The sequence below is a fragment of the Scyliorhinus torazame genome, chromosome 18, assembly GCF_047496885.1.
Source record: "Scyliorhinus torazame isolate Kashiwa2021f chromosome 18, sScyTor2.1, whole genome shotgun sequence".
Classification (NCBI taxonomy): Eukaryota; Metazoa; Chordata; class Chondrichthyes; order Carcharhiniformes; family Scyliorhinidae; genus Scyliorhinus; species Scyliorhinus torazame.
Genome location: NC_092724.1, coordinates 60,429,459 through 60,452,723, shown reverse-complemented (window position 1 = coordinate 60,452,723; position 23,265 = coordinate 60,429,459). Strand labels below are relative to the sequence as shown.

Below are 23,265 nucleotides of genomic sequence, written 5' to 3'. Positions count from 1 at the left end.
AAGCGTTAATACTGTTTCTCTCTCCAAAGGTGCTGCCAGACCTGCTGAGCTTATTTAACATTTTCTGTTTTTATTTCAGATTTCCAGCATCTGCAGATTTTTCTTTTATTATAAAATCCCTGTTGTGCAGAAATGGCCAGTGGTCAGGAAAGGCAGGCGGCAAGTCGGATGTGCAATGTGTGCCAGTTTCACAAGTAGGTGTCTGAGTATCCTGGCTCAGGAGGTCAGTGCCAGGAGGAGCATTTTCATTCCCAGGGATGGCAGAGGAAGGCTATCCCAGCTGACCAAAACGGCCTGGTCAAAAATCATCATCTAGGTCATTGGGCACAATGTGGAGCACTGCGCGTTGCTTCAATGCAGCAAGGGATTCAATGATTTGCTGCAAATGGCAAGGGTAAGTGGAGATATGGCATGGATCTGTGCAGAGATATGTAGTTGGGCACATTATAATAACATTCATGAGACCCAAGGGGACACATCGATTGATCTCCCTGTGGAACACGTAGAATATGAGCTTGCCGGCTAGTGGCGGAGGCCCATCCAGCTGGGGGTCGAGATTCACTCTTTAAAAGCCGGCCTGCACTGGGACCCGCACTTCGGTAGTTCCGATTGGGACTGTGAACTGTAAGCTGTGTTGCGGCCTTTACTTTATTTTTATGAATTAAATGTTGTTTAATTTACCTTCTCGGGTCGCCAGAGCATTTATACACATGTCCCTCTGTGTGCTCAGGGGTCTGAATGTTTGCCAATTCGCACTGAAACCAATACATTCAAATCTATCCAATGTGCTCAAAGCTGTCCAATGTGCTCAAAGCTATCCGATGTGCTCAAAGTTATCCAAAGCACACAAAGCAATCCAATGTGCTCAAAGCTATCCTTCTTGCTTTTGCTTCTAAAGTGAATAACCTCACACACACGCTTCTGAAAGTCCAAATATACCACATCGACTGACTCCCCCTTGTCAACTTGTCAACTCCAGGGGCTGGTTTAGCACAGCGCTAAATAGCTGGTTTTTAAAGCAGCCCAAGGCAAGCCAGCAGCACGGTACAATTCCTGTACCAGCCTGCCCGAACAGGAGCCAGAATGTGGCGACTAGGGCCTTTTCACAGTAACTTCATGTGAAGCCTACGTGTGACAATAAGTGATTTTCATTTCATTTCATTTCAGAATGTTTGAAGGTATGGAAGTTCATAACTATGGAAAATGAACTTTGTGATTTTGGTGTCCAAATGCTAAAATAGTATTGCCAATTGCAAATGTTTGAGCATTGTGGTTTGAGGTAATTGATGACATTGAGGCCAGTTATGTTACTTGCAATGTGAATTGATCGTTAAATGACTGCTTCTAAGTGCAATAAATGACAAATGATAGCCAAATGATTGTTTTGAGTACCACTGATGTCAAATGAGTGCAAATGAACACTGTCAGAAATTTTGTGTGGGTAGGCTTGAGGGGTTGCACAGACTAATCCACCTCCTATTTTCCCACTAGTGGTGTTTTGCTGAGGTTGAAAAGGAGAAGAGGAAGATATCTCATTACCTGGCCCATGATTAACCTGTTTGATGCTGGCAGGGGGGGTTAAAACAGTCCACAAAATCTTTCCTTCCCAGTGCTGACACTGTTTCTACTGATAATTTATAATTCATCAATAAAAAAATATAGAAATAGGATCCAATGTAACAATTAAATTTTAGGCCTGTGTTCCTGGAAAGGTGGACACTGTGTATACCTGTAGTGTAGTGAGCTGGTCAGAGCTGGAACACAGGGTCAGTTCACTCATGCTGATTACACTGCTTGATGTGCCTGGAACACAGCAAGGCCAATGGACAGGTTATTTGGCATCAGCGGCTCTTAAAAAAGTCTGGGCCACCCTTAATGGGATCTAAGTGCAGCTTTACAGACACCCAGTGGTTGAGATAAATAGAAACTAATCAAAAATTAAAAAGAGGTGGTCATCCAAATATTACATTTCAAAGTATTATTACCATATTCCCTTTGAAAAGAGGAATTTGATTCTTGAGCAACATTCTGAGAGTCATGAGACAATCCTACATCATTTGTTCGTTACTGTCCTCCATTTCCCAATCAATGATGTGTCCATAGATATGAAAGATGGGTTCTGGGAGGCTGTGTGTGTATATAATGTGGGAGGACACCCGCCGTTCAGTCGAGCTGCTCGGAGGATCTCTCCAAGGTGAGTTTGTTAATACAAAGTTTCTGTCTCATTCCTTCCATAGAACATAGAAAATACAGCACAGAACAGGCCCATTGGCCCACGATGTTGTGCCGAACCTTTGTCCTAGATTAATCATAGATTATCATTGAATTTACAGTGCAGAAGGAGGCCATTCGGCCCCCTGAGTCTGCACCGGCTCTTGGAAAGAGCACCCTACCCAAACTCAACACCTCCACCCAACACCAAGGGCAATTTTGGACACTAAGGGCAATTTATCATGGCCAATCCACCTAACCTGCACATCTTTGGACTGTGGGAGGAAACCGGAGCACCCGGAGGAAACCCACGCAGACACGGGGAGGACGTGCAGACTCCGCACAGACAGTGTTCATTGATTAATTGGGTGGAATGGGATGGGTTCAGTTCCCATTCTGTGTGTACGTCCAGATGGAATGGGGGATAAATTCACCGGTTTCAGTATTCTGGGAAAGTAGTTCAACATTTTTCAGGTTAATCACCAGGTTAGTTAACTCCTTCTCCTCCATGTTACTTTTTGTATTTGTTTCCAGGATATTGGTAAGACCGGTATTTATTGCCCATCCCAAGCTGCCTTGAGAAGCTGGCGGGGAACCTTCTGTTTAAACTGTTGCAATCCTTGTAGTGAAGGTGCTCCAAAAATCTCCTTCAATAGAAATTCCCATGACAATGACGAGAGAGCAGCAATATATGTCCAAGTCCGGATGGTGCGTGACTTGGAGAGGAATGTGGAGCTGGGGTTGTACCCAAGACATTGCTGCTCTTGTTCTTGGTGTTAGAGGTTGTAAAGGAAGAAATAGCCTTGTTAATTTGCTGCAGTACATCCTGTAGATAGTACGTACTGTAGCTGTAGTTTGTGGTACACGGTGCAGGAGAAACTGAGTCTCGTAGCAGGAGCACCAATCAAGTGAAATGCTCCGTCCTGGATGGTGTGTTGTTGTGGCTGCACCTTCCAGGCGAGTGGTGATGATTCCATCACACTCCTGACTTGGAGATTTTGCCGAAACTCTGAATGGTCAGACGGTGAGACACTTGTCTCGGAATACCCAGCCTCTGCCCTGCATGTACAGCCAGAGTGTTGATACGGCTGCTCCAGTCCGGATTCTGCTCAATGGCGTACTCTAGAAATTGGCAGAGTGAGAGCACAAAGGGGGTTTATTTTTCAATGGAGAAACTAAGGTGAGGTCAATGGCCATCAAACAGAATGACAAGTTTGTAAAAAAAAGAGGAAAGGGGAACTAAATCTAGGAGGGCTTGGAAATGTCAAACTCGCAAGTATTACAATGTATTGAAAGTACAGAAACAGGTCATTCAGCTCAACAGGTCCATGCTCATCTCTATGCTCCACATGAGGCTCCTCCCACCCCTCATTATCTCACCCGATCAGCTTTTCATTCTGTTCCTCTTTTCCTCATCTGCTTGTCGACTTTTCCCTTAAGATTCCCACTTCCTGTTCTAATGGCGAGGTCCTCATTCTAACCATTCTGTGGATAGAGACATCTCCTCTGAATTCTCCATATGAGTGAATATCTCATATTTATCCCTACGCTAACAAACTCTTTCATAATCTGGAGGACATCTATCAGGTTACCCATCTGTCTTCTCTTCTCTAGAGAAAATAGCCCCAGCTTATTCGATATTTCTTGATATGAGTAACCTCTCAGTTTTGGCATAATTCTAATCAATCTTTTTTGCACCTTCTCCTGTGACATTTTTGGGCTTGAATCTGATCACAGCATAAGTTGGGAAAGATCTCAAACTGGGATCCTGCTGGTGCAAATCCCGTTCTGGCCCTTTGCAGTCATAACGGGATTTGTGCATGCAGCAAACAGGCCGACTAAATTCCGCCATTTCGGTAATTTATTACACAGCACTAGAGGAAGGTATTGGGTATCGAGGCATTATGTAGCCATGGTTGTGAAATGGTGATATAATTACACTAATCCTGAGGCCCAGGCAATTGCTCTGGGGTCTTGGGTTCAAGTGCCTCCCTAATCCCTTGTGGAATTGAAGTTCAAACATTAAATCTGGAATATAAAGATTGGGCTGGATTCTTTTGCCCTGCCGCAAGATCGCCACGGGCGAGATGCAGACCATGTAACGGCGCATTGACCTCAGGTGGGAATTTCTGGTCGTCTAGCGGGCACGGCTGGAGAATCCCGCCCATAGTGTCAGTCGTGATGACCCTGACACTTATCCTTTTTTTGATTGTTGAAGACCTGGTTCACCGATGTCCTGCAGGGAAGGAAATCTGCCTTGCCTGGTCTGGCTTATGCAGCAATTTGGTTGACTCTTAACTGCCTTCTGCAATGATCCAGTAAGACACACAGTTAAAGGGCAATTAAGGATGGGCAACAAATGCTGGCTTTTCCACCAATGTCCACATCCCATAAAAAATTTAACAAACTATCCATACAATAATGTTCAAACAGTGCTTTCTATCCACTGACATCAGACAATGAGGGCAAAGGGAGAGAGGAGGGGCTGTGTGTCGTGTAGTGTATTTAGAGTTTAGCAAGAACAAGATGGGAAGGTCCAGAAGAAACTGATCATAATATTACAATATGTTAAATATTTGTATGTAAGCATTTACATTGTATATAATGTGTGCATATCAACTTGTGTATATATCATCATTCTAGTCTAATTGTCATTTATTTGCCGTAAAATATCATTTGTCAGAGACTGGTGTTCCATTCTCTGCTCAGTGAAGCTATGATGGGAGGGACAGGAGGACTCTGTTCCCAGTAATTATCAGGATGGTAATTTGCATGGTAGCACCATTTTCAGAGAACACCAATTCTTCGCTCTGATCTGTTGTGGGGCTTTTAAAATGCATTCTCGGAATGGTGGGTATTTCTGACAAGGACACCATTTATTGTTCAGCCCCAGTTTCTCTGATTCAGCAGAGTAGCTCACTGGGGCAGTTCAGATGACAAGTAACCACATGAATGTGGAACTGGAGTCACATGGAGACCAGGTAAAGACGGCCACTTAGGGAATAAAGAACATTTCAGTAACAAGTGAACCAGTTGGATTATTATAACAATCCAACAGTTTTTTTGGCACTTTAATGGCTGCATATAGTGACACCAGTCTTATTTTTTAAAAAATATATATTTTATTCAAAATTTTTTGGCCAAACAAAACAATACAAAGGTTTTTACAACAATAAAGCAGTATAAATAACAGTGGCCGTTTTAACAAATAAATAAATAATATATAAACTAAATGGCAACTGCCATATCAAAAATAATAACTCTCCAAAAATAAAATCAAACAATCCAATATACATAACCTAGTACAAATATCTACACACAAACATCCCTGAGGACCCGCCCGGGCCCCCCCCCTCCCCCCTGGGTTGCTGCTGTTACCTTCCCATTTCCTTTATCGTTCTGCGAGGTAGTCAATGAATGGTTGCCACCGCCTGGTGAACCCTTGAGCCGAACCCCTTAGTGCGAACTTTATCCGTTCTAATTTTATAAACCCTGCCATGTCATTTATCCAGGTCTCCACGCCCGGGGGTTTGGCTTCCTTCCACATAAGCAATATCCTTCGCCGGGCTGCTAGGGACGCAAAGGCCAAGACATCAGCCTCTTTCGCCTCCTGCACTCCCGGCTCTTCTGCAACCCCGAATATAGCCAACCCCCAGCCTGGCTCGACCCGGACCCCCACCACCTTCGAAAGCACCTTTGCCACCACCACCCAGAACCCCTGCAGTGCCGGACATGACCACAACATGTGGGTGTGGTTTGCTGGGCTTCTCGAGCATCTCCCACACCTATCCTCTACCCCAAAAAATTTACTGAGCCTTGCTCCGGTCATATGCGCCCTGTGTAAAACCTTGAATGTATCAGGTTTAGCCTGGCGCACGAGGACGACGAGTTTACCCTACGTAGGGCATCAGCCCACAGCCCTTCCTCAATCTCTTCCCCCAGCTCTTCTTCCCATTTCCCCTTCAGCTCATCCACCATGATCCCCCCCTCGTCCCTCATTTCCCTGTATATATCCGACACCCTACCATCCCCCACCCATGTCCCTGAGATCACTCTATCTTGAATCTCCTGCATCGGGAGCTGCGGGAATTCCCTCACCTGCTGCCTCGCAAAAGCCCTCAGTTGCATGTATCGAAATTCATTCCCTTGGGGCAACCCATATTTTTCCGTCAGCGCTCCCAGACTCGCAAACGTCCCGTCTACGAACAGATCTCTCAGTTACATAACCCCAGCTCTCTGCCATGCTCCAAATCCCCCATCCATTCTCCCCGGGACAAACCTATGGTTATTTCTTATCGGGGACCGCACCGAGGCTCCCGTCCTTCCCCTATGTCGTCTCCACTGCCCCCAAATTTTTAGTGTTGCCACCACCACTGGACTTGTGGTGTATTTCTTCGGGGAGAACGGCAACGGCGCCGTCACCATTGCTTGTAGGCTGGTTCCCTTGCAGGACGCCATCTCCAATCTCTTCCACGCCGCCCCCTCCCCTTCTCCCATCCACTTACACACCATTGAGATATTGGCGGCCCAGTAGTATTCACTTAGGCTTGGTAGTGCCAGCACCCCCCTATTCCTGCTACGCTGCAGGAACCCCCTCCTCACTCTCGGGGTCTTCCCGGCCCACACAAAACTCATGACACTTTTCTCAATTCTCTTGAAAAAAGCCTTCGTGACCATCACCGGAAGGCACTGAAACACAAAGAGGAATCTCGGGAGGACTACCATTTTGACCGCCTGCACCCTACCCACCAGTGACAGGGGCACCATGTCCCATCTCTTAAAATCCTCCTCCATCTGTTCCACCAATCTTGTTAAATTAAGCCTATGTAAGGTTCCCCAACTCCTGGCTATCTGAATCCCTAAGTACCGGAAATCTCTTGTTACCTTCCTCAGCGGTAAGTCATCTATTCCCCTGCTCTGCTCCCCCGGATGCACCACAAACAACTCACTCTTACCCATATTCAATTTGTACCCCGAAAATTCCCCAAACTCCCTGAGTGTCTGCATTATCTCAGGCATCCCCTCTACTTGGTCCGCAACATACAGCAATAAATCATCTGCATACAAGGATACCCGGTGTTCTTCTCCTCCCCTGAGTACTCCCCTCCACTTTCTGGAGCCCCTCAGTGCTATGGCCAGGGGCTCAATCGCCAATGCAAACAGTAACGGAGACAGGGGACACCCATGCCTCGTCCCTCTATGAATTCGGGAGTAGTCAGACCTCTGCCTGTTCGTGACCACGCTCGCCACCGGGGCCCTATACAGCAGCTGTACCCATCCAATAAACCCTTCTCCAAAACCAAATCTCCTCAGCACCTCCCACAGATAATCCCACTCCACTCTGTCGAATGCTTTCTCGGCGTCCATCGCCACCACTATCTCCGCCTCCCCCTCTGGTGGGGGCATCATCATTACCCCTAGCAACCTCCGTATGTTCGTGTTCAGCTGTCTCCCCTTAACGAACCCAGTTTGATCCTCGTGTACCACCCCCGGGACACAGTCCTCTATCCTCGTCGCCATCACCTTGGCCAGGAGCTTAGCATCTACATTCGGGAAGTGGGCCTGTAGGACCCACACTGCAGCGGGTCTTTTTCCTTCTTCAAAAGGAGCGATATCGTTGCCTCCGACATAGTCGGGGGCAGCTGCCCCCTTTCCCTGGCCTCATTAAAGGTTCTCGTCAAAAGCGGGGCCAGTAGGCCCATATACTTCCTATAAAATTCCACCGGGAATCCGTCCGGTCCCGGGGCCTTCCCCGCCTGCATGCTCCCAATCCCTTTTACCACCTCCTCCATCTCAATCTGTGCTCCCAGTCCCACCCTCTCCTGCTCCTCCACCTTAGGGAATTCCAGCTGATCCAAGAAACACATCATTCCCTCCTTCCCTTCCGGGGGTTGAGCCTTATATAACCTCTCATAAAATGCCTTGAACACCCCGTTCACTCTCTCCGCTCCCCGTTCCATCTCTCCCTCCTCAACTCTCACCCCACCTATCTCCCTCGCTGCTCCCCTCTTCCTCAATTGGTGGGCCAGTAGCCGACTCGCCTTCTCTCCATACTCGTACTGTACCCCCTGTGCCCTCCTCCACTGTGCCTCTGTCTTACCCGTGGTCAGCAGGTCAAATTCCACATGTAGCCTTTGTCTTTCCCTGTACAGTCCCTCCTCCGGTGCCTCCGCATATTGCCTGTCCACCCTCAAAAGTTCTTTCAGCAATCGCTCCCTTTCTTTACCCTCTTGCTTCCCATTATGCGCCCTTATGGATATCAGTTCCCCTCTAACCACCGCCTTCTACGCCTCCCAGACCACTCCCATCTGAACCTCTCCATTGTCATTAAGCTCCAAGTACCTTTCGATGCACCCCCTCACTCTTAAACATACCCCCTCATCCGCCAATAAGCCCATATCCATTCTCCAGAGTGGGTGCTGTTCTTTTTCCTCTCCTACCTCCAGGTCTACCCAATGTGGAGCGTGGTCCGAAATAGCTATGGCCGTATATTCCGTCCCTGTCACCTTCGGAATCAGTGCCCTTCCCAAGACAAAAAAGTCTATCCGTGAGTATACTTTGTGAACATGGGAGAAAAATGAAAACTCCTTACTCCTAGGCCTACTAAATCTCCAGGGGTCTACCCCTCCCATCTGCTCCATGAAGTCCTTGAGCACCCTGGCCGCTGCCGGCCTCCTCCCGGTCCTGGACCTCGACCGGTCCAGCCCTGGATCAAGCACCGTATTGAAGTCTCCCCCCATTACCATCTTTCCCGCCTCCAGTTCCGGGATACGTCCCAACATACACCTCATAAAATTTGCATCATCCCAGTTCGGGGCGTATACGTTCACCAGAACCACCGCCTCCCCTTGCAATCTCACCATCACATATCTACCCCCACTATCCGCCACTATGGTCTTTGCCTCAAACAGTACCCGTTTCCCCACTAAGATAGCCACCCCCCTGTTCTTCGCATCTAAACCCGAATGAAACGCCTGCCCCACCCATCCTTTACGTAGTCTGACCTGGTCTATCAGTTTCAGATGCGTCTCCTGCAACATAACCACATCTGCCTTTAATTTCTTTAGGTGTGCGAGTACCCGTGCCCTTTTAATCGGCCCATTCAGCCCTCTCACGTTCCACGTGATCAGCTGGGTTGGGAGGCTCTTTACCCCCCCCCCCCACCTGTCGACTAGCCATCCCCTTTTTTAACCCAGCTCCTCTCCCGGTTCCCACGTACCCGTGTATCCCCCCGACGGCGCCCTCCCACCTCAGCCACCCCATCCCATAACAGCTCCCCCTTCTCCTTAGCAGCAGCAACCCAGTTAACCCCCCCTCCCCCCCCTCCACTAGATCCCCCTCTAGCGTAATTGCACCCCCCATTTTGCTCCCAGAAGTCAGCGAACTCTGGCTGACCTCGGCTTCCCCCCTTGTCCTCGGCCCCCTCCTTCCTGCGTCCCTGTTCCCGCCATAATTACCATCGCGCGGGAACAAAGCCCGCATTTCCCACTCGGCCCCGCCCCTAATGGCCGGCCCCCACAGCTCCTCATACTCCCCCCCCCCCCAACATGGGAAGAGAGAAAAGTTACAGGATCGCAAAATTAATCAAATTGAAAAATCATCCCCCCCCCTTTTCCTCGCCCCACATAATCACCCCACCACTTTGTCCCAAAAGTTCTTTCTCTCGCCAGATTATTCCAGCTTCTCGTCCACAATGAATGTCCACGCCTCTTCTGCCGTCTCAAAGTAGTGGTGCTTCCCTTGGTGTGTGACCCACAATCTCGCCGGTTGCAACATTCCAAACTGGATCTTCTTTTTGTGAAGCACCGGCTTAGCCCGATTAAAACTTGCCCTCCTTCTCGCCACCTCCGCACTCCAATCCTGGTATACGCGGATCACCGCGTTGTCCCACCTACAGCTCCGAGTTTTCTTTGTCCATCTGAGGACCGTCTCTCTGTCATTGTAGCGGAGAAACCTCAACACTATAGCTCGGGGTATTTCTCCAGCCTTCGGTCTTCGCGCCAAAACTCGATAAGCTCCCTCCACCTCCAAGGGGCCCGTCGGGGCCTCCGATCCCATTAGCGAGTGAAGCATCATGCTCACATATGTCCCGACGTCCGCCCCTTCTGCGCCTTCGGGAAGACCCAGAACTCTTAAATTCTTCCTCCTCGAATTATTCTCCAGTACTTCCAACCTCTCCACACACCTTTTGTGCTGTGCCTCGTGCATCTCTGCCTTCACCACCAGGCCCTGTATTTCGTCTTTATTTTCAGCAGCCTTTGCCTTCACGACCCGAAGCTCCAGCTCTTGGGTCTTCTGCTCCTCCTTCAGCCCTTCAATCGCTTGTAGTATCGGGGCCAACAGCTCCTTCTTCAACTCCTTTTTCAGCTCTTCCACACAGCGCCGCAGGAACTCTTGTTGGTCCGGGCCCCATAACAAACGGCCACCTTCCGACGCCATCTTACTTTGAGCTTCCCTTCCTTGCCGCTGCTCCAGAGGATCCTCCGCAATCCGGCCGCTATCCTCTCTCTTATCCATGCGTGTCCGGGGGGGATTCCCTTCTGGTTTACCGCACAGTGTTTTTGGCCGTTTAAATTGCCGTTGGGGCTCCTATTAAGAGCCCAAAAGTCCGTTCCAACGGGAGCTGCCGAAACGTGCGACTTAGCTGGTCATCGCCGCACCCGGAAGTCACACCAGTCTTATTGACCAGAATTAATTTAATTGGCTAATTCCCTCATCAATCACATTCAGAGCCCACTATTTTACTGAAAGCAGCTTCTTTTATTTGCAAACATTCAGTGGAAGTTGACACATTTTCTGGATGGTACTAACCCCGCAACATAACCACTGTATTACTTGAGCCATTAGGTTAGTGACTCTGAGGCTTGAATGCTATCACTGAATGAGGATCATTCTTCAGATCAGTATAACTTAAATTAATTTCACAGGCTTTCTTTAGAACCTTTTCTTTTCAATAATTAGTTTAAAATAATTGAACAACATTAATTAAGTAGACCTAATGGCAGAAAGATTCCAGTCCACTGACCATGAAGTATTTTAATCTGTTCAATGAACCTAAAATGCAAAAAGGTGACAGCAATTGATTGAGAAAGATAATATTTGTACATTTGCAGAATATTTTTACCAAAACGTCATTACCCAGTAATCTGTGAATATTGTCCGCTCCATGTCTGATGCCATTGGTTTTTCTCCATTAGATTGTCCATCATGAAGCTCTCTCTGTTTCTGGGCTGTGTGCTGCTGTCGATTCTGGTTGCAGCCTCAGGCCACACATTTGATTCCAAACTGGATGAAGACTGGAAGAGCTGGAAATCACAAAATGAGAAGCAGTACACCGAGGTAAAAGGGGAATTTGTTCTAGTGTGGAGCCCAGGGCTGGTTTAGTTCAATGGGCTGGACAGCTAGTTTGTAATGCAGAACAAGGCCAGCAGCGCGGGTTCAATTCCAGCTGTGCGGTAAACCAGCTTATCCGAACAGGTGCCAGAATGTGGCGACTAGGGGCGTTTCATAGTAACTTCATACTTGTGACATTAAAAGATATTATTATTACCCAAACATTCAGCTCACTGTGAAGGGGGAAGAGATTCCACACACTTGGTAAATTATTGTGAATTCTCACTTGGAGTTTAGAGGTGAGGGGCGGGATTCTCTAATCCCGCTGCAGAGTGTCCACACCGTTGTAAATGCCGTCGTGTTTTACGATGGCGTGAACGGGCCGACCCCACGACTAAGGGCCGCACGGCACTGGAGTGGTTCACGCCGCTCCAGCTGCTGATCCCGGTGCGAACTGGGCATCGCGGGATCTGCGAATGCGCAGTGGTGCCGGCGCCAATGAGCACATGCGCAGTGGCACCAGTGCCAATGCGCGCATGCGCAGTGGCTTCCTTCAACGAGCCGGCCCCGACGCAACATGGCGCAGGACTACAGGGGCCGGCGTGTAGGAAAGGAGGCCCCCAGCCAGAGAGGCCAGCCCGTCGATCGGTGGACCCCGATCGCGGGCCAGGCCACATCGGAGGCCCCCCCTGGGTCGGACCCCCCAACAGGTCGCCCCCCCCTGACCCTTACACACCGAGTTCCCGCTGGCTGAGAGCAGGTGTGAACGACGCCGGCGGGACTCGGCGTTTTCACGATGGCCGCTCGGCCCATCCCGGGCCGAGAATCGGCGGGCCAGCCGCATAAAGCGGCCTCCGACCGGTGCTGCGCCAACCACGCCGGTGCCAATGGTGCCTATTCTCCACTCTGCGGAGAATCACGTGCCGGAGTCGGGGTGGCGCGGGGATTCTCCGGCCCGCCCCGGGCTGTGAGAATCCCGCCCGAGTTCTCTGTTGGGGGGAATGGGTATGTGGAATGTAATTGAAAATATATTGAGCCTAAAGTTCTTAAGGGAGTTCTCTAAATCTCAGATTCTAATAAGAGGACCGACAGAATTCACAATAAAACAGCAAAGATTGGGGCAGAATTTAATGCAGCTGACACGGGTCTCGCCCACTGGCTGGAGAGCCAGTGAGTGCCCTGCATCACCTACTATTGGGAAGGCCCACTGAATTAAGTGCCAATCAAGACTTTAGTGGGCAGTGGAAGGGCTCCCAGCGGATCAAGAACTCCGAGGGTAGAAGTCCCAACTCCCAAGAGCGGCTGGTCAGCCTAAGGCTGTCAGGTGTACATTGCTTGGCAGAGTCACCAGGGGGTGGTGTTGTTTCCAGTAAAATACCCACCTGAGGCCTAATCCATCAGTGAGTGATGGCTGGCCTTGAGCTGCAGTTGGTGGTGACCCGGCAGCAAGGGCATGGCTGAGGCTCTCACTGGACCCCCACACTTTGCAACACATGGTCCCTCAGTCAAGTACTGAAGGACCCCAACTTGGAAGCCCGAAAGAAAATCCAACAGGGTTTGCTTTTCAGGCTTGGCACATGATAAATGCTCCGCCCGGGTTGATTTCAACAGGGGTGGTGGGAGGCCCCTAATCGGGCATTCATTGTCCACATTAGAACCTCAGTTGCCAGTGGTGGGGTAGCTACCCATGAGCCTTCACTCCCTGAACTTCATTGGATAAGAGGAACAAAGGGGGGGGGGGGAGGTGGTATTCCCACCTTACAGCCTCCTGCCCATTTAAATGCTCCTCCCCCTCAACACAAACTCACCTCAGGGAAGGAAGGGAAATAAATTCAGTCTTTGGTGTAAATCAGTTTACTGGATTCCACTGGGCCTCTGTTGAAGTTACCATAGAAACCATAAATACACCTGGAGTAGCTTCATGGCCATTCTCTTTGTAAACATATCGACATTGTCATCACACTCACCAATCAGAACACTCCACAAAATTAATGGAATGGGGCGGCAAAATCTTTTTTTAACTTAAAAGTGCCCAATTGTTTTTTTTAAATTAAGGGGCCAATCCCCCAACCCTGCACACCTTTGGTTGTGCAGGTGAGACCCACACAGACACGGGGCTGGGATCGAACCTGGGTCCTGGGCGCTGTGAGGCAGCAGTACTAACCACAGAGCCACCGTACCGCCCAGAGGAGACAAATTCTAACCTGGGAAATGCATGATCCATCTTTCCTCTCGATTTCCAATTTTCTGTTGTTCGTCACAAAACATTATGTCCGGGGATAAAGATGTTGACCTTATTCAACAGATTATTCCTACTCCACTTTCAGGGTGGGAAACGTGCTGGATGGGGTGACTCAGTCAGGTTGAGATGCAGAGAGAGATTCAGGCTCAAGACATGACAGGAGTCGAGCCTTTCCGTCCCTTGGCAAGTTCCTGCTGGTCATACATTAGTATGCCATGAATACTCATCATATTAAAACTTTTAAAATTGCTTCTATCATTATGACAAGGTCAGCGGTACACGAGGATCTCGTGTGACTGCAGGAGCCGGCTCCTGACACGTAAACAAAAATGCAGCTGACTTCCAGCTCTGTCATCAGGACTGCGCACCCCAGAAAAAAGACTGCCTAAAGCTTTGATCTCTCAGAGCGCGGGTTCAATCTGCTTTACCTTTCTGTGTCTATGGGAAGAGGAATGAGTGTATCTTCTACAATATGAATGAGAGGATAGAAACTTGACTGCAAAATGTAACTTCAGTTTTTGCATCAGGGTTTTAAATAATTTTACAAAATGAAAATGTTACAGCCTGACTGCCTTAATGTCTTTATTCAGGAAGAAGAGACCTACAGGAGAAAGATATGGGAGGACAATGTGAGATACATCGAACAGCATAACCTGGAGAACTCAATGGGGAAACACACGTTTACTGTGGGAATGAACGAGTTTGGAGACTTGGTGTGTACAAGCTGTCTAGAAGGCGGATCAATTAGATCCACGTTATTGTGGGTACTATTACTGAATGAGGTTTGATATAAGACCATATAAAATAGGAACAGGAGTAGGCCATTCAGCCCCTCGATCCTGCTCCAGCATTCAATAGGATCATGGCTGATCCGACATTCCACACATCCACTTTCCTGCCCTTTCCCCATATCTCTTGATTCACAACACACAAGGACTCTGCCCTCAAAGCTTTCTGTGGCAAGGTGTTCTGAAGATTCGCAAACCTCTGAGAGAAGAAATTCCTCCTCATTTTAAGTCTTGAATTGGCACCACTTGATTCTGAGACTATGCCTGCTGGTCCTAGACTCTCCAATGAGGGGAAACATCCTCTCAGCATTTACCCTGTCAAAAGCTCTTTAAGAATCCTATATGTTTTAATGAGATCACTTGTCATTCTTTTAAATTCCAATGAGTAGAGTCCCAACCTGTTTAAACTTTGCTCATGAGGCAATCCTTCCACACCGGGCCCGGATTATCCTAGTGAACCTGTTCTGAACTGAGTCCAATGAAATAACGGGGCTGGATTCTGCGGCCCCCCAGCAGCATGTTTTTCGGTGGCGCTCCATTCACTGGTGGTCGGATTCTTTCTTCCCTCCACTTGTCAATGGGATTTCCCATTGAAGCCATAGAAAACCCACGGATGGGGGTGCACTGCCAGCGGGAAGAAAGAATCCCAACAGCTGGAGAATTCCAGCCAATATCTTTCCTTAAATAAGGAGACCAGAACTGCTCACAGTAATCCAGACGTGGTCTCACCAGCAGCTTGTACAGTTGCAGCAAGACTTCCCGGCTCTTATACTCCAGCCCCCTTGGAATAAGGGCCAACATTCCATTAGCCCTCCAGATTACCTGCTGCACCTGTGTGCCAACTTTCTTTGTTTCTTGCACAAGTACCCCCAATCCCTTAGTACAATTGCTTTCTTCATTTCAATAATACCCTGTGCTTTTATTCTCCCTTCCAAAATAACCAACTTGATTAGTAGTATCACAGCACCTCATTATAACAAAGAATTCACTGTTCGTTCCTGTTTCTGTCAAAATAGATTCTTCTCTCCTTTTGATATCTAAGTGTGTTATGTTTGCTCTTGTCAGTCAGCCAGCACCATGGGCTTGTGTGTCTGTTGTACTTTCTGAATAAAAAGCATGGGATGGGCTCACCGGCACTAAACCAAGTGACAATTTAAAAATGATTGGACAGTGTTGACAGTGTTCAACACACCAGCTGCATTAACTCTCCATGGCCCTAATCTCCCCGCAGTGATGGACTAAAACCGAACACTGGGACCAATGGCAATTTCAACTTTTGATGTGTGAACCTCCACAATTCATGTGGGCAGGATATTCGACCATGGGCAGCATCAAAACCAAACTTGATCTTTGTGTAACAACTACTTTCCATTGTGATCAGAAATGGGAATGCTTACTGACTTTCTCCTCTAAATCCCAGGACTCTGCCGTCAATTCTAGACCAACTGCACCCTGAGCTGTGATTTTGATTTGATTTATTATTGTCACATGTATTAGTATAGAGTGAAAAGTATTGTTTCTTGCATGCTGTGCAAACAATGCACACCGTACATAGGAAAGGAAGGAGAGACTGCAGAATATAATGTTAACAGTTATAGAAAGGTGTAGAGAAAAGATCAACTTAATACGAGGTAGGTCCATTCAAAAGTCTGATGGCAGTAGGGAAGAAGCTGTTCTTGAGTCGGTTGGTACGTGACCTTAAACTTTGGTATCTTTTTCCTGACGGAAGAAAGTGGAAGAGAGTATGTCCAGGGTGCGTGAGGTCCTTAATTATGCTGGCTGCCATTCTGAGGCAGCGGGAATTATAGATAGAGTCAATGGATGGGAGGCTGGTTTGCGTGATGGACTGGGCTACTTTCACGACCTTTGTAGTTTCCTGCGGTCTTGGGCAGAGCAGGTTCCATACCAAGCTGTGATACAACCAGAAAGAATGCTTTCTATGGTGCATCTGTAGAAGTTGGTGAGGGTTGTAGCTGACATGCCAAATTTCCTTAGTCTTCTGAGAAAGTAGAGTTGTTGGTGGGCTTTCTTAACTATAGTGTCGGCATGGGGGGACCAGAACAGGCTGTTGGCGATCTGTACACCTAAAAACTTGAAGCTCTCGACCCTTTCGACTTCATTCCCATTGATGTAGACAGGGGCATGTTCTCCACTACGCTTCCTGAAGTCGATGACAATCTCCTTCGTTTTGTTGACATTGAGGGAGAGATTATTGTCGTCGCACCATTTCACCAGATTCTCTATCTCATTCCTGTACTCTGTCTCGTCATTGTTTGAAATCCGATCCACTACGGTGTTGTCATCAGCAAATTTTACATTCCTTCATCTTGGAGCCCGTTATGTCTTGCAGACCTGCCATAGTCGGCAGGGATCTGTGTGGCTAGCCTGGGACTCGAGCTTCGTCCGGTACTGTCTTTTGGCATCTTTGATGGATTTCTTTAGATCATATTTGGCTTTCTTGTAGAGGTCAGGGTCACCTGACTTAAACGCTTCCTACCTGGACTTCAACAAGCAGTGGATATCCCTGTTCATCCAGGATTTCCGGTTGGGAAACACGCGGATTTGCTTCTTTGGCACACAGTCTTCTACACACTGACTAATGAAGTCAGTTACTGTAGTGACGTACTCGCTCAGGCTGGTCGGAGAATTTTTAAATACTAACCAGTCCACTGACTCTAAGCAGTCCCGTCGGAGATCATCCGATTCGTCAGACCAACAATGCATGACTTTCTTTGACGGATTCTCCCGCTTCAGTTCTTGCTGATAAGCTGGGAGCAGGAGCACAGCCTTGTGGTCAGATTTGCCAAAGTGTGGGTGGGCGATAGAGCAGTAGGCATGTTTGATATTTGTGTCGCAGTGGGCCAGGATGTTTGGGCCTCTGGTGGAGCAGGTGACGTGTTGGTGGTAACTTGGTGGTACGCTCTTGAGCTTGGCCTGATTGAAGTCCCCAGCTACAATAAACAAGGCCTCGGGATGTTTCGTTTCAAGGCTATTTGTGGTGGTGAATATTTCGTCCAGTGCAACTTTCATGTTTGCATGGGGTGGGATGTAAACTGCCGTCAGGATAACGGAGCTGAATTCCCGCGGAAGGTAGTAGGGGCGGCATTTTAGCGTCAGGTATTCTAGGTCCGGGGAGCAGAAACTCTCCAGTGTTGCTACATCTAGGCACCAGGAGGTGTTGATTTGGAGGCAGAACCCACCACCCCTTGTCTTACCTGAGGCCGCCATACGGTCCATTCAGTAGATTGAGAAACCCTCTGGTTGTAGGGCACAGTTCGGTGAAGCAGGAGTGAGCCATGTCTCTGTGAAACAGAGCACACAGCATTCCCTTAGTTCTCTTTGAAAAGTGAGTCTGGCTTTAAGTTCGTCTAGCTTGTTTTCTAGAGATTGGACATTAGCTCGGAGTAAGGGAATTAAGACCAAGCTGGTGATGGAATCTGAGAGCCTCTTGATCGGGATGGTTCAGTTAAACACCAATAAACTCATCCATAATGGGGGACTTTACCCACTCTCCTCACTGTGAAAGTGCTCTGGACGTTTCTAATGACCAGAAGATTCTCAAATTATTTCACACAAAATCAGGCATCAGTGCTGCCATTTTGTTTCTTGTACCCTAGACCAGAGAGATTCTTTATCACCTTCAGGATCTCCACCCACCTTTATCCTGGAGTGTGGTGAAATGGATGAACCATTTTCCTGCAGTTCTTCATTTTAGTCAAACATTAGACATGAGTATGGAGTGTCAGTGCTGCTTGATACTTTAATCGCTCTTTTTGCTAAACTCAGTGAATGGGTGAGAATGTGGCCCTGTGCGGTTATCTACTCTCCTCCTGAACCTTCTCCATTAAAAATCCATCAATTCATTAATGAATGCCTGATGTGTTTTCCTTTCTAGACTGATAAAGAGTTCAATGAACGCATGAATGGATTCCTCCCAATCGAAGCTGATAACTCGACTGAAGAATTTGAAGGAGACGAATTTGATGAAGATGAAGAAAGTGATGGAGATGATGAACTTGATGAAGAAAGTGATGGAGATGTGACACGTGTAATCGTCGATTGGCGTAAACATGGCATTGTAACTCCAGTGAAGAACCAGGTAAAAATCAGGAGCAGCCAATCTAGTCATTATTGGGGTGGGATTTTAATAGTCAGCTGCTCTCCAAATTTCTCGTCCCGCTCATGACGATGCCCACCAGTGTCAGGGCGGGAAAATCCCACCACAAGTGTGAGGTTCTAATTGGCTTTGAGTTTCGGTCCTTTTTGCCTGAAAATGCCGCTGCTGCTTACTCACAGCAGCTGTTTATGTGCATTGGTTATGGTCAGGCATGGAATCATGGTGGGATTTGTCGAAGTTAAATCCATTTTTTTTGCATAAAAAGGCTGTTAAATGTTGGATTCCAAAGTATAAAAGTTTTTTTTTTAAGATGTTAAAATAGATTTAAAATTGAAGTGTAGAAGTACAATTGTTCCATGCTAAATAGGAATTTCAGACCTAACCTGGCAAAACTCAAACCGGACAAGTTTCTGAGATGCGCTCTCCAAGCTCCTTATCAGATTATGTCCAGTCTCACTTCATGAGCATTGCATTGTATACTCCAATTATGCATTGTTTAATTATTCAGATGCCTAATGAAAAGTGAATGGGATACATAATTTATATAGAAAGCACCAATCAACCTAGATATAAGTTGTGTAGGTTGGAGGAATGAGTTCCTGTCCCCCTCATCTTTTGATCAAAGCAGCCAATTCCATGTTGTGGCTTTTCTATGATAGTGTCTGAATCATTTAAACCGACACATTGTACCAATTAGAATTATCAGGATAATTATCTGGATAATGACAAAATCCATTGATATTATTCTAACCCTTGGTCGATGACCCCATCACTAAATTGTCTCTCATCATGTGAGATGTCCCCTTTTAAATACAGCATTGCATTGCTTCATATACATGATATTAGAACGTAAGAAATGGAAGCAGGGGTCACCCACTCAGCCCTTCAAGCCTGTTCCATCATTCAATATGACAATGACTGGTCTTTCAACTCAACTTGTATAGAACTTTGGTGAGGCCACTGTGTGCAATTCTGGTCACCACATTATAGGAAGGATGTGATTGCACTGGTGGGGGTGCAGAGGCGATTCACTGGGATGTTGCCTGGGATGGAAGATTTGATTTATGAAGAGAGGTCAGATTGGCTTGGATTGTTTTCGCTTGAGCAGAGAAGACTGAGAGGTGACCTGATCAAGGTGTACAAGATTATGAGAGGCATGGACAAGGTGGATGGGAGCAGCTGTTTCCCCCAGTTGAAGGGTCAGTTACAACGGGACACAAGTTCAAGGTGAGGGGTAGGAAGTTTAAGGGGGATATGAGGGAAAACGTTTTTACCCAGAGGGGGGTGACGGTCTGGAATGCACTGCCTGAGAGGGTGGTAGAGGTGGGTTGCCTCTCATCCTTTAAAATGTACCTGGATGAGCACTTGGCACGTCATAACATTCAAAGCTATGGGCCAAGTGTTGGCAAATGGGATTAGTCAGGCAGGTCAGCTGTTTTTCAAGTGTCAATGTCGACTCGATTGGCCGAAGGGCCTCTTCTGCATTGTATGATTCTTTGATTCTGTGATTCTGCAAACTATTGGGTCCAATCACTTAGTTTTCTCCAACTCATTTGGCACATGCCCTGAATGGCATTCATAATCAATGAAGCAATTAACGTAGTGCCCATTTGATGATGTATTTTTGCAGTTTCTCTTTCGTAGCCTCAATCACTCCCTGTCATTTAATTCTCCACATCCCATTAAATATCATTTAATCTCCATTCTAATCCCAGGACAAACTTTGACACCCAATACACTGTCATCAAACCTTAAAACATACACTGAACATCCACAAATCAGTCCAAATTCTCAGCACAATTTTGTATATATTTCTTAACCTCTTCTGAAGTCTTTTATTTTCCACAACAGCAATCAATGTTGTACTTGTGTCCAATTATTATTTCAAAATGGGGTGCTGGGGGGGCGCGGGGTGATCTGGCCCCGGGGGGTGCCCCCACGGTGGCCTGGCCCGCGATCGGGGCCCACCGATCCGCGGGCAGGCCTGTGCCGTGGGGGCACTCTTTCCCTTCCGCCTCCGCCACGGTCTCCACCATGGCGGAGGCGGAAGAGACTCCCTCCACTGCGCATGCGTGGGAAACTGTCAGCGTCCGCTGACGCTCCTGCGCATGCGCCGCCCGGAGATGTCATTTCCGCGCCAGCTGGCGGGGCACCAAAGGCCTTTTCCGCCAGCTGGTGGGGCGGAAATTCCTCCGGCGTCGGCCTAGCCCCTCAATGTTGGGGCTCGGCCCCCAAAGATGCGGAGCATTCCGCACCTTTGGGGCGGCGCGATGCCTGTCTGATTGGCGCCGTTTTGGGCGCCAGTCGGCGGACATCGCGCCGTTTCGGGAGAATTTCGCCCCAGTATTGTTGGAATATCAGGACTGGTCAATTAATTTTATAATCCTGATGAAAGTTTGTTCTTTAATAGATAACATGGGTGGGATTCTCCGACCCCCCGCCAGGTCGGAGAATCACCGGGGGCTGGCGTGAATCCCACCCCCGTCGGTTGCCGAATTCTCTGGCACCGGATATTCAGCGAGGGCGGGAATTGTGCCGCGCCGGTCGGCGAGCCCCCCCCCCCGGCGATTCTCCGGCCCGCGATGGGCCGAAGTCCCGCTGCTGGAATGCCTGAGCCGGCGAGGATCAAACCACCTCTCTTCCCGGCGGGACTAGGCGGCGCGGGGGGCTCCGGGGTCCTGGGGGGGGGACGATCTGGCCCCGGGGGGTGCCCCCACGGTGGCCTGGCCACCGCGATCGGGGCCCACCAATCCGCGGGCGGGCCTGTGCCGTGGGGGCACTCTTTTCCCTCCGCCTCGGCCACAGACTTCACCATGGCCGATGCGGAAGTGACCCACCCCCTGCGCATGCGCGGGGATGATGTCAGCAGCCGCTGACGCTCCCGCGCATGCGCGGACTTCCACCGATCGGCGAAGTCCTTTCAGCCCCGGCTGGAGTGGCGCCAAAGGCCTTTCCTGCCAGCTGGCGGCGCGTCAACCTCTCCGGCGCGGGGCTAGCCCCTCAAGGTGAGGGCTTGGCCCCTAAAGGTGCAGAGACCGCACCTTTGGGGCGGCCTGATGCCGGAGTGGTTCACGCCACTCCATCCCGCTGGGACCCCCCGCCCCGCCAGGTGGGGGAGAATCCCGCCCATGAGTCAGACGTTACTTGGATTCAGTCAATATTGCATTTAGAAATTGCTCAATGTTCATAATATGAATACAATCTGAATTATGAATTATTTCAGTGTTCTCACAGAAGATGGTGGCACAGTGGTTACCACTGCTGCCTCACAGTGCCAGGGACAAGGGTTCGATTCCAGCCTTGGATGACTGTGTGAAGTTTGCACCTTCTCCCAGTGTTTGGTTTCCTCCGGTTGCTCCAAATATCACCACCTAAGGGTCCGGTCCACCTCCTCCTCCATTATCCTGGCTAAGACTGTGAACACTCTCGCCCAGACTCTTCCCAATTTTTCGCAACCCCGAAACATGTGCATGTGGTTCACTGGCCCCCGTCCTACACTTCTCACACTCACCCGCTACCCCCTGAAAGAACCCTCATTCTCGCCGGAGTCATATGCACCCTGTGCACCACCTTAAACTGTATCAGGCTCATCCTTGCACAAGAGGAGGTCCCGTTTACCCTTCGGAGTGCCTCACTCCATATTCCCCAATTGATCTCCCCTCCCAACTCCGCTTGCCATTTCTCCTTGATCTTCACCACCCGCTCACCCCACTGCTCCCCCAGCCACTTATATATATCCTAATTCTTGTCTCCCCTTCCACTTCTGGAAGCAGCAGTCGCTCCAGCAGGGTGTATCCCGGCAATCTAGGGAACCCTCTCCAAACCTTTCGCACAAAGTCCCTAACTTGCAAATACCTGAACTCACTGCCCCTCGGCAGCTCTACCCTCTCCCTTTGCTCCTCCAGACAGGCGAACCCTTCCTCCAAATACAAATCCACTTCCCTCCACCTCCTGGATACACTATCCATCCCCCCCGGCTCAAACCCATGATTCTCGCACAGCGGCGTTGTACCAACATCCCTTCCATCCGAAAATGCCTCCTCAGCTGATTCCACATCTTCACCGTGGACTGCACCACTTGGATCCCCGAATACCTACTCGGAGCCATTGGCAATGCTGCCGTCACCATAGCCTTCAAACTAGACCCCTTACAAGATTCCTCCTCCATTCTAACCCACTCTACCCCTTGTCCTTCCCACCACCGCCCCACCTTGCCCACATTCGCCGTCCAATTATAATGAAGCAAGTTCGGCAACGCCAACCCCCCCCCTGCTGCCTCTGCCTCTGTAGCAGGGTCCTGACAGTATTTTAGTTTATCTCATTTTTAAAGATGGTTTTCCCAGTTCTTTATTTACAATTCAGATTAAACCGTTCAATAATTTCTCCATTATTTAAGCACTGTTCAAGGTTCATTAGCTCTTAAAGAGTGAACAGACCAATCAGAGGATTTCTCAACGTTATTGCTATAAAGAAACAAAAGATCTGCCAGATATTTATTGCACACAGGACCCTTTTAACTTCCATCAATCCTAAGTTAGAAAGATGCTGACAGTTTGCTAATGGCTATCGCATTC

At 48.6% G+C, this 23,265-nt stretch overlaps 1 protein-coding gene across 2 annotated transcripts in view; it reads left to right on the top strand.

Moving 5' to 3' along the window:
• The first annotated feature begins 356 nt into the window (after window positions 1–356).
• Window positions 357–23,265, top strand: part of LOC140395241 (procathepsin L-like) — a 58,249-nt gene continuing 35,340 nt past the window's right edge. The window contains exons 1-4 of one of the 2 annotated variants that reach the window (XM_072482792.1): window positions 357–394; window positions 11,409–11,550; window positions 14,377–14,499; window positions 18,470–18,673. In XM_072482792.1, the coding sequence (XP_072338893.1) occupies window positions 372–394; window positions 11,409–11,550; window positions 14,377–14,499; window positions 18,470–18,673 (492 nt within the window). In that variant the 5' untranslated portion in view covers window positions 357–371. Of the gene's footprint in view, window positions 395–8,651; window positions 8,759–11,408; window positions 11,551–14,376; window positions 14,500–18,469; window positions 18,674–23,265 lie in introns of those variants that run through there. The other variant, XM_072482791.1, reaches the window with a different exon arrangement.